Genomic DNA, 14,478 nt, shown 5'->3' on the forward strand with positions numbered 1-14,478 from the left:
AGAAACAAAAAAGAAAAACATGTGTAAGCTTCTGCTTCTGTCTGCTCCTCAAAAAGTTTTAAGCTTCTGCTTCCGCCTGCTCCTCAAAAAGTTTAAGCTTCTGCTTCTGCCTACTGGTCAAGAGTTTCTGCCTGCCTCCTGCAGGAGTTTAAGCTTCTGCTTCTGTCTGGGTCGTGTTTGGTTACTTCAGTAACATGAGTAGCACAAACTTTGACCAATAATTAAAAATATTAAATGGAGTAACATGAGTAGCACAAACTTTGACCAATAATTAAAAATATTAAATAAAAACAGTTTGCAAAACTAACTCCACAACCCCTACACTACTTCGCGAAACGAATCTAATAAGACCTTTGACCGTACGATTAGAAATCAGTTACTGTAGCTTCATTGTAGTCAATCATCGATTAATTACCATCATTAGATTCGTCGCGAAAAGTTACACCCATCCGTAAAAAAAATTTACAAACAAACTTCGTTTAATGCTTCATGCAGGCAAGATTTATTTTTGTGCTAGTTGTGCTAGTGTCATCCAAACGGGCCCTGCTTCCTCGCCTCCGTTAAATTTGCTTGTACCGGCGGCACGCGCGCCACGATCACAAGAACACCGACTGCTGCGGGTTAACGACGATATGCCTTAGCGGGTTCGTGACGTCGCCGCCGCCGGCGTGCCTCACGAACTCCGCCGGCGTCAGGAAGTTGCCGTGGCAGACGCAAACTATCCTGACCTCCTCGCCTTTCCTGTACTTGTACAGGAAGCCGTCGGTCTTGCGGCCGCTGGGCCCCTCCGCCTTGTAGGAGACCATCGGCATGTCCTCCACCATGCTGTTGCGGAGGTCGCCGGTGCTCGCCGTCCGCATCGTCAGCGACCGGAGGGTCCGCAGCGGCTGCTCGCGCCCGGTGGTGCCGTTGGATGGCCTCCCTGTTCCTGACGCCGTTGAGGGTCTGGAGCTGCTCTGTCCACTGCTGGTGTTGTCCGAGGATGTGTTCGGCGCGGGAGGGCTATGCGATGGAGCTCCACCCCCTGCGTCAAGAACAGATCGAGGCACAAACTTTCAAATTTAACTGAGATAAAAACCTGCATTGCCTGTGACGACCGACGAGAAGAACTCTTATGCCAGTGTTTGAATATATATACGAACGTGATGTTCCATCATACTAAACTTTACTGCTCCATCATACTAAACTTTACTGTACTCTAATGGACAATGCTTAAAGGTAGTAGGGTAGTACATACACTGACACCAGCCCATACAATGATTAACCCCACAATCATACTTATGGCTACCTAATGAATCTACTTGGCTATCATTGCAGATGCTAATTAACTGTAAATTGCCCTGCGCATCAAAGAATTCTGTAACTGACAGCAATCGAAGCATGAGAGCTGATGTCTCAAGGCATGAGAGCTGACGTCTCGAACAATCTTCCCAAACCGATGAAACCAGATGACTTGGACATGACACGGAAAATTCCTACGACCTGAAGATCATGCCATCCATCCCTGACACCACTTCTTTCAGCTACGCTATGCGTGTCCGTATCGCAAATCCAGCATCAGTAACAAAATGGCTACTCCTAAACAGGGGGATCATCATGAACAGGTAATGAACACATCGCAACTACAAGTCATCAGAATAGCAAACGAACTCACAAACCAAGAGCTAAAGTAAAGATCCATGTCTTATGACACCTGCTTCAGCTATCAGCTAGTAGTAAAGATCTCTCTGCTCATGCATCTCGTACCTAAACGACCCAACGCAACAAAACATGCCCATGCATCATCAAGAAAGAAGCCGCAAACAAGACAACGAAATGGGATGGATAATCGTATTCAGCACGAGCGATAAAACAGCGGAGATTTATTAGCATGCTGTCAGTCATACCTTGCTCCGGCGCGGTGGACGAGGTGGTCCCCTGCAAGGCGACCGTGCGCCTGAGCTGGAAGCCGCTGGGCACCGCCTGCTCCGGGGCTTCGTCGCGGCCGGCACCGGTGCTTGTGCTTGTGGCGGACCTGCCGGAGCTCATGGAGTTCCGGCGCTCGAGGCGCTTGCGCTTGGCCTCGAGCCGCCGCTGGCTCTGCATCGCGCGGCGACGGAGCCGATCCTCCGTGTACTCGCTGGGGAGCGAGGACGTGCGGAGCAGGTCGGACGGCGGTGCCGTGACGGCGGCGGGTTCCTCGCCGGAGGTGAAGCCTCCGGGCAGCGAGCAGATCGAGGGGATGGAGGAGGACCGGACGAGGCACGGCTTCTTCGCGTCCTGCGCCGGGTCGGCGCCGAAGCAGCCGCCGAGGGACAGGCCGAGGCTGAGCTCGATCTCGTCCGACTCGGCGGTCGCTGCGCTCCCGCCGGCTGCAGCGGGTGCTCCTCCCTCCCGTCCGAACCCGCCCAGGAAATCCCTCGACGCCATGCGTCACCGCCGACCAACGATTCCTCCAACGGATTCACCGAGGAAGAACGCTTCTCAATGCCCAAAAATTCAGCTACAGAGAACACAGCAACCGATTACGCTCTTCCGGGCTCAGCCAAGCACCAAACAGCACCAGATTTTTCCTCAAAAAACCCATCCCCCGCCAGCACAGAATCCACGCCCCAAGCACGTAGCATTGCAGCAAGCAGCGAACGGCGCCCCGTCTGCCCCGAATCCCACGCCGTGAAATCGGGAGAAGAGCGGAGCACGCACGCAGCGAAACGAAGCGGAATTCGAGAGACCAGATCCCTCACCGTGAGCGGAACAGGATGGATAGGAGGAGGAGGAGGCGAGCCGAAGCGGATGGAGAGCAGAGGCGACCTCGGTGGTGTACTGGTGTGCCCCCGCTAGAACAAAAGGGAGGTGGTTTTCGCCGATTTTTTTTTCGCCGGAAATAGGGAGCGGAAAATGGTTTTGTAGGGGGAGCGAGGTGGAGGCTCGTGGGATGGGACTACGAGCGCGCGGCGGCGCGCCACGTGTCGGACAACGCGGACACGTGTTGGGCCGCCACGAGCCGAGCCGGGACAGGGGCTTGCGCGGCTCGGCTCCGGCGCGCTGCGGTGGGGGCCGGAAATAGCGTGACGTGTCGACGGCGCGGTGGGACGTTGGGCCTGACACGGTTCGGGAGGATTCCTCTGTCGGGCACTCGGGCTCCGGTTTTTCAAGGCGGCTCGGAAAATATCGCCCGCGCAGTGCTAAGCAAATAACATCCCTCTAGTCGAGCTAAATAAGAAAATTAACACAAAAGAAACTCTATGAATACTGCTGATAAAAATGAGGCAAATTAATTAACGCGCAGTAACCATGGCACGTGGGAAAGGTTTTTTTTTGTTGACGAAAAATCTGGTGCTGCTGGAGCTTTTTCACCCAAAGAATTGTAATTCATTATTGATGTTTCTTTCTCGCTGAATTTTTGGGGATTGAGAACCGTTGATGCTCTGAGAATCGTGGAAAGAAGTGGTCTTTCCGAGGAGGTTGATGCTTCCATGCTTCCAGGTGTAAAAGTTACTCCGCTACATATTTGGTTCATATTCACCTAATACTCCACATAACTTAGTGCTAACGATTGCCAGATAAGAAGAGGATGTTATTGAAACAATTCACATAACTTTTTAATAAAATTGTAAAAAAAAATTGTAAAAGGAACTGGCTAGAAAATCTGATGAAGCCTGGTGGGATTATTAAAAATATGCATATCCATATGGAAGATGGTGAGGTAGTAAATCTGTTTATTATGGGGGTAAAATGAGCCGTAGTCACCAATAAGAACAACACAACATGTAGCTAGAAAAATATTATGATGAAAATAGGTTAATCTAACTTCATCAAGCAAAAATCAAAATAACTTATTAAGGATAAAAGAGAATATGTTTGACATACCGAAGATAGAGCAATTATGCGCCTACTTGAGTAGGAGGGCCATGGAGGTGGCCTTTGAGTAAGAACATACAAGGACTCCATTAATCGATTTACAGATCTCTGTCGACTTTCAAAAAAAAGTATCTCATGATAATTCGATGATCTACCAAATATGAAGGCTGAATAGCCAAAAAAAAAACTATCATTATTGATAGGTTGCCATGGAAAGATATAGAAGGTTAGCGATATTTGAAGATGTAGCGAATGGTTTGAGGATGGAGTAGGAGGTTAGTGAGATTTGTATGTGTAGCGAATGGTTTGAGGATGGAGGAGACATAACAGTATAAATAGCAAAATGAAATGCAAACGGACAACACAAATTGCGTAAGCCGTGACGTTTTCTCAGAACAATACGTAAGCCCTTACGTCATTGATATAAGTTATTTCTCGACGAGTCTTCCTAAGTCGACTTCTTACTGTAAAGTCGTGAAATCAGAGGCGATGAGAAAAAAGTGGCTTCACTGGCTCGGCTCTCGCATTGTAATGTTTACTTTTGTTAACACAATGTATCACATAGCAAATTAGTCGTTCTTGGGAAAACTATAAAATTTATTGTCTAAATATTAAAAGACTCATTGTGGATTATAGAGTAAATCTAAGTTGTAGTAAGAACATGGTACCATTAACTCCATAACAGGGGGCGTTCAAATGATAGTGTGGAAATAAAATCCAGGTAGACCCGTTTACTCAACTGACCGGCTCGGCTCGGCTCGACTAGCGGCTGGGCTACACGAGAGGCGGCTCTGAGGGACCACACCCCTAGGCGCAGGCAGGCAGGCTATACGGGCTATAGCCTGCAACTGGCACCGAACGAAACAGCTGCAACTTGCCGCGGCGCCGGGGCCCACACGTGTCGCGCGGGGGTCCTACGCAGCAGCGACACGTCCCTGGCATCCGGTTTAAACCCGCGGGGCCCGCGCGGGTACGACGAGGGGGGTACGTGTGTGCGCGGGGGTGCCGCATCGCTCGCCACGTGCCGCGACGCAGCCCCGCGTGCGCGGGCCCCACGACAGCTCACTGCCCCCGAGGCCAACTTGCCAGGTCGCAGGGGGCTCCTATTATGGAGGGAGATGGGTCGGGTCGACGTAGTTGGTTCGATCCATAAAAATAGAGCTAATAGATTATAGAAGCCGATTTTAAATTTCAAAATGGGTCAATAGAACCGGTACTTATTGACTCGATCGGTATTATGGGTCGATCCACTTATTATATTAATAATTTTTTATTTAATTTATTAGTTTTCTTTATTCTTTTGAATAAATACAACTGGTTATAAGTTGTTAGATTCTATATACTTTAAAATATAGTGAGAAATATCATACGTTTGATGTAAAAATGGATAAAATTAAAATCATAAACCGCTAGTAAATATATTTAATTTAATGCATTGCTAACAATCTTAACATATTATTGTGATATATGTTAATTTTGAATTTTATCTTTTTAAAAAATATTCATAGTATTCATGGTTTAGAATTATAGAAAAAATATTTGGGTCGGCCCATAATACCTAATGGGCCATCAAGGCCATATCAGCTAGGAGAAATAGGTCGACCCATGACCCCTAGAATTGGCATCGAGGCCATGGGGCCGGGTCCAAAGCTAGGGCCAGGTCGGCCCATTCCATCTTGAGCTCCTATCAATCTTGTGGAAGTTAGATAAGACATTAACTTTTAAAGTTCATTTTAATCTAATTATCTGCTACAAATATATTTAATGTTTTAGTAGAACTAATTTAACATTTAGTTAAACATGTTCAATATTTGGCTTCCAAAATGTTGAAACTAAAAACATAAAATGTTGAAAATGGCGAAATGAAAATATTGAAGGTTTTTTCTCCGGCGAGCTGGGTATTTCTTATCCGGCGTCAGCGTGCGTGGGCTAGGCGAGGCGCGACGCGCAGCGCAGCAGCTGCGGTTGCGGCAGCAGAAGAACGCAGCAGCGGCAGCGTGCGGCAGTAGCGCGGTGCTGCTGCGCCTGCTAGCCGCGCGCCGCGTGCGACGTGGCGGCACTGCGTGGGGTCAGACGCGGCGGCAGCGCATGGTGAGAAAGAGATTCGGAGGAGGAAGAGAGTTAAGGTTGAGAAAATCCAACAATTGAGATAATTTGTATGAATCTCAAACATTGGAAGGTAAAGAATAAAAAAAATTCGGAAGATGTATAGGATTTCTGGTCGGCAGGCAGGCCCTCGCGCGGGACGCCGCAGCCCAGCCCGGGTCTCATGACGCGTGGGGCCAGGGGCGTCACGGGGCCCATGGGTGGTCGCGGTGGGGTTGGGCTGCGCGGCGCTGCCGTGCGGCTAGGACTAGGAGGGAGGTGGCGTGAGGGGCAGCCGGGGATAGCCGCGCGTCTCCTGCAAGCCTGGTCCACGTTCCATGACACGCGGGTCCGTTGGTGTGTCGGGCCAGCAGATCGGTGGGCGGGCTGCCGGGTGTTGTGCGGTTGGGAGTTGGCATGTGGTGCTTCTGGGGATACACCCACGGCTAAACAAACTAGTCACGATCCATGACACGTGGGTCCGGAAATGTGCCGGGCCCAGAAAATCGGTGGGCGGGCTGTGGCATGGCGGTTGGGGGACGTGGTGATGATGTGTGCGATGGTATACAGGGGGCTGCAGAACAAGGGGATAGCAGCGGCGTCGCGACGCCTGCTGTTGGAGGGAGACACGTCACTCCTGGTAGGGTGCCGGCGACGTACTGGCGCGCCGCATCCACGTGTCGAACTGCGCCGGCGCAGGGCCGAACGGACGGCAACGATAGAGCCTCGCTGTCCCCCGGTGCGGGCCCCGCGCACAAGTGGGTGGTCCCCCGGCGGTGGAGGACCGGATTTTCTGCTGCCAGGCAATACTTATGTTCTCTCAATCTATAATGTCAAATATGCAGGCTAGGATATTGAAAAAGAAAAAATGTTAGACGCTTTGATGTTAGCTTAACACTATAGTATACATAATTATTTGTTAGGTATTTTTTGTATTTTTAAAACTCAAATCAACATAATTGTTTGTTCTATGGATACAAACACAGTTTAGCTGAGCTATTGTTAAGCTATACTAACATAATGTGATATTATATTGACTTATGCTTAGGGTTTAAGGGCTTAAATATTAGCTATTTAAAATATTGACAATGAAAAAAGGGCTGTAAAGGTTATATGCAAGAAGGTTGGTACTGCCTGTATCTCATAAAGACTATTCGTTTAGAAAATTTCGGACATGTTACTAGCAGTGAGAAATGACCTTGTTACCCCTAATTAATTATGGCAGTTTGTGATTGCAATCGAGATGTTTATTTATTTTCCAGATCTTTAATAAATACAAATGCATTGGAATTAGAAAAATAGAATCTACTTGAGTATTTGATTGGCTCCATACCTTTCTATACATAATAGTTTCCTGGTACCTGACATTGCTTTAATTGGACGAATCTCATTACAATATAAATGAAAAGTTGTCGATACCCTGTAGCAGGGATACCCACTCTTACTGCAGTAAGTGAGGACTCGCGTAGTGATCCGTAAATACGCCATAAGGGGCGGAGCAGCCGGGCCCCACGGGTCAAGCTCTGACCTCACCGGGCCAACGGCCCCGGACCCGCTCCCCGCTCTGAGACGGGTCCAGTGACGCCACGTGCCCCTGAGGAAGGGAAGCTCCGAACCAACAGCCGAAGGCGCGGACCCCCCCCCCCCCCCCTTAGGGGTCCGGGACCTCCCGCGTCCATCCAGACCTCCCACGCGCGAAGAACCAACATACCGCCGGGGGGGTCCAGAGCTGCCACGTGTCCCGCAGGCGCGGGCACGGGCGTGGGTCTTCCGCTGGAGGACTCGTCCACTCACCGCATTCAATGCGGGTTGTTGAGGCGTGCTCTGCCGCCGCGGTACGAGGGGCAGCCTTTGTCAGGCCTCACTGTAGACCGCGTATTACCGAGGAACACAGTGCAGCCGCCTGCGCCGTAGCCGCGCAGAGCCCGTCTGTCGCATTAATTGGATACGACGGCACGGCACTTTTCCGTCATGCCGCCTACGCCGCAAGCTACACGGCCTGTTCAGCTACACTGCAGGCGACGCCGCAAGCTACGCCTGGCGCCGTTTCGACAAGACAGCGCCTGGATATGTTGGACGGAGGATTCCTGTGGGCAGGCAAGGAATCCAGGGATGAGATCTCCTTCGCCTGTAACGCCATAATGTATGAACAATATGTTATTTTATACTGCATCATTGGGCCCATCTGTCGGGGTCCCAACGGCCATGTACGCGCCTCCCTTGAGATATAAAAGGGAGGCGCTCGCCGCACGGGGACATTCTTTCTTTCCAAGCTCTCACGCTCTCCCAGACTCAAGCAATACAGCACACAGTGGACGTAGGATATTACGCTCCGGCGGCCCGAACCACTCTAACCCGGCTGTGTTCATCGTGTTCTTTCAAGAGATCGAACTAGTCCTAGCTAACTCCCGAGTACTCACCCTCTGGGCTTAGGCGGGTGCATTCCGCCACCCGGCTGTGGTTTACCACACCACGACATTTGGCGCGCCAGGTAGGGGAGTGGCTGTTTTCGTTTCATCTCTTGCTCGTCTCCATGGTTTGGGTGGACGACATGGAGATGACCGAGGGTGTGGCGTCCTCCGCGCCACACACCTCTCGCCTTCCTGCTCCAGGGGCAACCGTGCCTGTGGAGCAGCCACCGTCGGCGGCGGCGCGCGCTGCATGTCGGTAAGAGTCAGGGCGCCCGTCAAGGGCACCCTCACAAGCTGCGAGCGGCGGAGCACTGGCGGCGGCTAGGGAGTTGCTTCGCAACCCTCCGGCTATTGCAGCCTCGCCAGACCCCCTGAGGCAGTGGCGGGATGACGTTGACCGTCTCCTCCATCTGGCTCAGGCCTCCCCCAGTTCCGCAAGGACTGGGCAACGACCTCCGCCTGGCAATGCGGTGGTACCCTACCACCGGCGCCAGGGCGGTGCGTCGGCCTCCGTGCGCTCCCCCACAGTGAGGGGTGCATGGACAGAAGACCTGCGGGCGGAGCTCAACCGCAGGCGCGCGGGTGAGGACGCCCGCATCACCGTTAGAAGGGCGCGAGAGTGCCATCTCAACATTGAGGGCCGCAAGCTCAACGCCGACTTGGACGTGGCAGCACCCAAGCCTCCGGTGAATGCCCGGATACAGGCGGGCACCCCGGTGGCTGGGGTGGGCTGCGCTGCGCTGGCGGAGCACCTCCGCGCGGTGGCATGGCCGTCCAAGTTCCGCCCGCACCTGCCGGAGAAGTACGACGGTACCACTAACCCGTCGGAATTTCTGCAGGTGTACGTTACTGCCATCACAGCAGCTGGTGGTAACGACGCCGTCATGGCGAGCTACTTTCATGTAGCCTTGACTGGGCCAGCCTGGACTTGGCTCATGAATCTCACTCCTGGGACAATTCAGTCCTGGGAGGAGCTCTGTGCGAGGTTCACAGCGAACTTCGCCAGTGCGTACCAGCAGCATGGTGTGGAGGCTCACCTCCACGCCATGAGGCAGAAACCCGGAGAGACGCTCCGGGCATTCATCTCGCGCTTCACCAAGGTACGGAGTACCATTCCTCGTATCTCTGATGCATCGGTTATCACTGCTTTCCGTCAGGGGGTACGTGATGAGAAGATGCTCGAGAAGCTGGTGACGCACGAGGTGGAAAGCGTTACCACGCTTTTCTCCCTGGCAGACAAGTGTGCCAGGGCCGCTGAGGGCCGCGCATGGCACTCAGTCCCCCAAGACGGAGACGCCAAAGTTGGTGGCTCCGGTGCTACCGCCCAGGGCGGTGGCAAGAAGAAGAAGAACAAGAACTGGAGTCATGGGGAGCCGCAACCCGGAGGTCCAGCCGTTGCAGTAGCGGCACCAGCTACTGCGGCAGCGGCTGGGGGCCAGAATGCGCATGGCAAACGCCCGCGCCCGCAAGGTGGCAGCGGAGGTTCATGCCCAATGCATCCCACTACTCGCCACAGCGCCGCTGACTGCCGCGAGATCCAGAACTCGCGAAGCGGGTCAGTGGGCAGCGTGAGCAGTCCTCCAAGGATGGCTCACCCCCTCCTCGCCAGCGACCTGGCAAGGAAAAGGCCTCCGACAGCGAGACCGCTGCTGGGGAGAAGGAGCTGTGGTACCAATACCCCACTAAGGAGTTGAAGGGCGTTTACCGCCACGACAACTCCGACTCCGACAACGAGGAGCGCCGCAAGAAACTGTACATAATGTACGGCAGAAGCGGGGAGCTTGTCTCCCGTCAGGACGTGAAGACCCTTCGCCGAGAGGTCCTTTCGGTGAAGCCGGGGTTCCGAAAGCGGCGCCGCACCACAGGTGGATGAACACCACCATATCTTTCGGGCTGTCTGACTGCCCGGAGAACATGGCTGGGGCCGGTGTACTACCTCTAGTCACCGCCCCTGTCGTATCCAACGTCAGACTCTATCACGTGCTAATTGACGGTGGGGCTGGCCTCAACGTCATCAGCTATGCAGCGTTCAAGCAGCTGCAGATCCCGGAGTCCAAGCTGACTCCCTCTTGCCCATTCTCCGGAGTGGGCCCACATCCGGTGTTCCCTCTGGGGAGCATCACCTTGCCGGTCACGTTCGGGACCGAGGAGAACTTCCGCACAGAGAGCGTCTAGTTCGATGTTGTGGAGGTGAACCTCCCGTTCAATGCCATCATTGGCCGGCCGGCTCTCTACCGCTTCATGGCCATTGCTCATTACAGGTATTTGGTCCTGAAGATGCCTTCCCCTGCAGGTGTCCTCACCGTGCGAGGTGACCGCACCACTGCCGTCGCTGCAGTTGAGAGACTGCATGCTCTGGCGGCAGAGGCTGCACGTTCCGAGGAGGACCCATCCACCTCACAACCCAGGGCGCCTGCAAAAGCACCAAGGGTTCAGCCGTCTGATCCGGACGATGTTCTCGTGAAGACGGTGCAGATCGGAGCGGACTCCTCCAGGACCACCCGCATCACGGGAAACCTGGAGGAGAAATATGAAGACGCGCTCATCACCTTCCTCCATGCAAATGTCGATGTGTTCGCCTGGGAACCGTCACAAATGCCTGGGATCCCCAGGGAAGTGATCGAGCACCATCTGAGGATCTACCCCGATGCCACGCTGGTGTGCCAGAAGCCTTGGAAACAGTCTGTGGAGCGGCAGAACTTTATCCGTGAAGAAGTCCGCAAGCTGCTACATGCTGGCTTCATCGAGGAGGTCCACCATCCCGAGTGGTTGGCCAACCCGTTCGTCGTCCCAAAGGCCAACGGGAAGCTTCGGATGTGCATCGACTACACCAGCCTCAACAAGGCATGTCCTAGAGACCCCTATCCTCTTCCACGTATCGATCAGATCGTGGACTCCACCTCCGGGTGCGACTTTTTGTCTTTCCTAGATGCATACTCTGGTTTCCACCAGATTCAGATGTCTAGAGAAGATAGGAAGCATACTGCTATTGTAACAGTGAATGGGCTTTATTGCTATATTGTCATGCCATATGGTCTGAGGAATGCCTTACCCACGTTTGTACGAGCTATGAACAAAACCTTCTGTAATCTAATTAGAGATATTGTTGAGGTGTATGTTGATGACATTGTGGTCAAGGCTAAGGTAGGGACAACACTAGTTGAGGACATGTCCCTCGTCTCCGACCGACTGCGCACCACGCGCAAGAAACTGAATCCCGAGAAGTGCATCTTCGGTGTCTCGGCAGGGAAGCTGCTGGATTTCCTGGTCTCACATCGAGACATCGAGGCAAACCTAGCCAAGATCATGGCAATCGAGGCGATGAGGCCTCCTGGCCGCATCAAGGATGTCCAGAAGCTTACTGGATCTCTCGCCGCTCTTAGCCGCTTCATATCGAGGCTGGCTGAGAGGGCTCTCCCCTTCTTCAAGCTATTGAGGAGGTCCGGTCCATTCTCTTGGACCGAAGAGGCTGAACATGCCTTCCAGGAACTGAAGCAACATCTCACCTCACTGCCAGTATTGGTGGCTCCAGGGCCAGGTGAGACGTTGTTTCTGTATCTTGCTGCGTTTGCAGAGGTGGTCAGCATGGTGCTGGTTGCCAAAAGGACGGATCAAGCTCGCCAGGGGGACACCAGGGTCTCCCCGGCCAAGGATGGTGAGCCGGACCCCGGACATGGGGGTCCGGCGGCCACTCCTCTGTCTGAAGGTCCGGACCCCGAACAAGGGGGTCCGGAGGAGCCTCGACCCAGTGGGAACCCAGAACCGTTGGGGGCCCAAGGACCTGATGTGGTGGATAAAGGCGAACCAGACCCGGTCGCCAGGGTCCGGACCGTCCAGAAGCCGGTCTACTACGTCAGTGAAGTCCTCCACGAGGCGAAGGCCAGGTATCTTGAGACGCATAAGCTTATCTATGCCATACTTATTGCGTCCAGGAAACTGCGCTATTACTTTCAGGCACACCGAGTTGTCGTAGTGACCTCTTACCCACTAAGAGCGATCCGGCACAACTCCAACGCCACGGGCAACATCACCAAGTGGGCAGCAGAGTTGGCTGAGTCCCAACTGGACTTCCAGCCTTGCCATGCAGTCAAGAGCCAAATCCTGGCTGATTTCATAGCAGAATGGACTCCTACCCCAAGCAATTATGGGGGTCCGAACCGCAACGCCGGACCCCCGGAGCCGGAAATCAGGACACTAGTCTTCACCGAGCCCCACAGGATACTCTTCTTCGATGGGCCCGTCCGCAAGAAGTGAGCTGGAGCTGGTGTGGTCCTCATCGACCCGAATGGAGATCAGCTGAAGTACATGGTGCACCTTGAGTTCAAGGCCACCAACAACATGCCGGAGTACGAAGCTCTGATCTTTGGCTTGACACAAGCCCTGTCTCTGGCGGTCCGACAGCTTCTGGTGAAGGGGGACTCTCAACTAATCATCAAGCAGGTCCGAGGGGATTGCAGATGCAACAATCCCCAGCTTGCGGCATACCTCATCCACGTGAGGAAGCTTGTTGGCGCTCCTTAAGTACCCGTTTTATCCCTTGTTTATCCTTGATAATGGCATGAATTCAATATCAAAATCACTAACCGTCCTAACCCCGGCCTAATTATTGGTCATTTTCACATTTGCACATATATTTTGGAGGAACTTCGTTTTTGCAGATTTTTGGCCTATTTTGGAGCATGAAATGATGAGGCCCGTGATCGAGCGCTAATACGAAGAAAGACGAAGGCCAAAGCCCAAAGGGAGGACCAAAGCCCATGTTGATTCGAAGCCCATTCACGCACATCCATCCTCCAAGAGAGCTCAAAGGACCAAGCCCCCGAAGATGAGATCAAGATACTTCGGGATTAAGCAAAGCAAATGAAGATTTAAGGAAGGATTCCCTATCCTATCCTTTCCTCGAAGATATCTCCAAGATAACGACGTCCAAAGGGGTGTAATCGTGAAGGACATAAACTCTAGAAGATGCGAGGAGTCTGCACGCGAAAGATGAGACCGAGGCGAGCCCGAAAGGGGGTAGGCCGGCCGGCCTAGGCCCATGGGGCCGGCCGGCCTAGCCCGTTTCTGAGGCGGTTCGGCCTCCCCTTCGACTGGTGGCTTCCTCGGCTTATAAATAGCTCGCACCTTATTCAACTCGGGGATCCAATCCACCCAGAACTCAACGAAAACCTAGGGCTAAGACCGGAGGGAGACGACGGCCGCCGCAAGTCTTCGAGGGTACCTTGGAGATGGCTTAGGCCACCCCTAGCCGCCATGGCCTCCCTCCGAGGTTGTGCCATGGTGGGGTTCGAGAGTCATCCCCAACATTCGTCGGGGTAAGTACACACATGATGGTGATATCAATCTACTCTTTATTCTAGTTGTCTCGACTTTGGTCTACTTCAATGCATGCTTTCTTTCTCATATGTAATGCATCCATATGTTCATAGTAAGATTAGATCTATTCGTGGTAATTAGTCTACATCTTGCGGATATGTTGAGGTAGCATGTTTTAGCTAGTGGTTGATTACCCTGGTGTGGTGACAGTATGGCGGAGGGAAAAGTTCTAGCGACGACATGATGTGGAATAGGATCGATGGCGAGTACCATGGCAGTCTGGGGTAAAGCTTTGGGAAACCTTAGGTGTCGACACGCACCTCGCACCGGCGACCTTGGGAAAGTAGGCCGCTTGCGAGCTGCCTTTCTGAGAGATGATTTAGTGTACCTTTAGTTGAAATGTAATCTATGCTTTGATCACCTTTTTCACTAGAACCGTACCTAGAGACGATAGGCCCTAGCTCCTTGGTTGTGTTATCTCATCTACGGTTGTGGGTGTGATGAACACTTATACTTCATTCATATCTATCAAGTGTTAAATTTATATGCAATCTTCGCTTCATGTTTAGGATAGGTTTGATAGATTTGATGGTAAACCCTAGTCGGTTCGCTTCCGATCCACGGATGATAAACCTTGGGGGAGTACTCTAAGGGAAAAGCTACCATGATCCATGCGCTTGCGGTACGTAAATTGGCGCTTTAAGAAGCGTCAACAAGCTTTTCTGGCACCGTTGCCGGGGATCGGCAACTCGAACCCTAGGGCGATCTATCTAGTTTTTTTTGGACTAACCCTAATTTTTATTATTGCATATACCCTTGTTTTCTT

General features: G+C 52.6%; 1 protein-coding gene across 2 annotated transcripts; it reads right to left on the reverse strand.

Moving 5' to 3' along the window:
• Positions 1-454: 454 nt before the first annotated feature.
• On the reverse strand, positions 455-4,155 carry LOC120694132 (ninja-family protein Os07g0602900-like). Of its 2 annotated transcripts, none has more exons than XM_039977306.1 (3): positions 3,850-4,155; positions 1,887-2,482; positions 455-1,024 (listed from the first exon to the last, which is right to left on the reverse strand). In XM_039977306.1, exons 2-3 carry the CDS (start codon positions 2,407-2,409, stop codon positions 597-599), a joined length of 951 nt encoding a protein of 316 aa, XP_039833240.1. In that variant the 5' UTR covers positions 2,410-2,482; positions 3,850-4,155; the 3' UTR covers positions 455-596. The 2 variants fall into 2 exon arrangements, with proteins under 2 accessions (XP_039833240.1, XP_039833237.1); XM_039977303.1 differs by having other exon boundaries at positions 2,724-4,155.
• Between the last annotated feature and the right edge of the window lie 10,323 nt (positions 4,156-14,478).

Source organism: Panicum virgatum, chromosome 2K (assembly GCF_016808335.1).
Source record: "Panicum virgatum strain AP13 chromosome 2K, P.virgatum_v5, whole genome shotgun sequence".
Lineage (NCBI taxonomy): Eukaryota > Viridiplantae > Streptophyta > Magnoliopsida > Poales > Poaceae > Panicum > Panicum virgatum.

Coding starts and splice junctions, on each gene's coding strand:
- LOC120694132 (XM_039977306.1), bottom strand. CDS start 2,409: ATGGCGTCGAGGGATTTCCTGGGCGGGTTCGGACGGGAGGGAGGAGCA. Junction 1,025..1,886: donor GTCCACCGCGCCGGAGCAAG/GTATGACTGACA, acceptor TTCTTGACGCAG/GGGGTGGAGCTCCATCGCAT.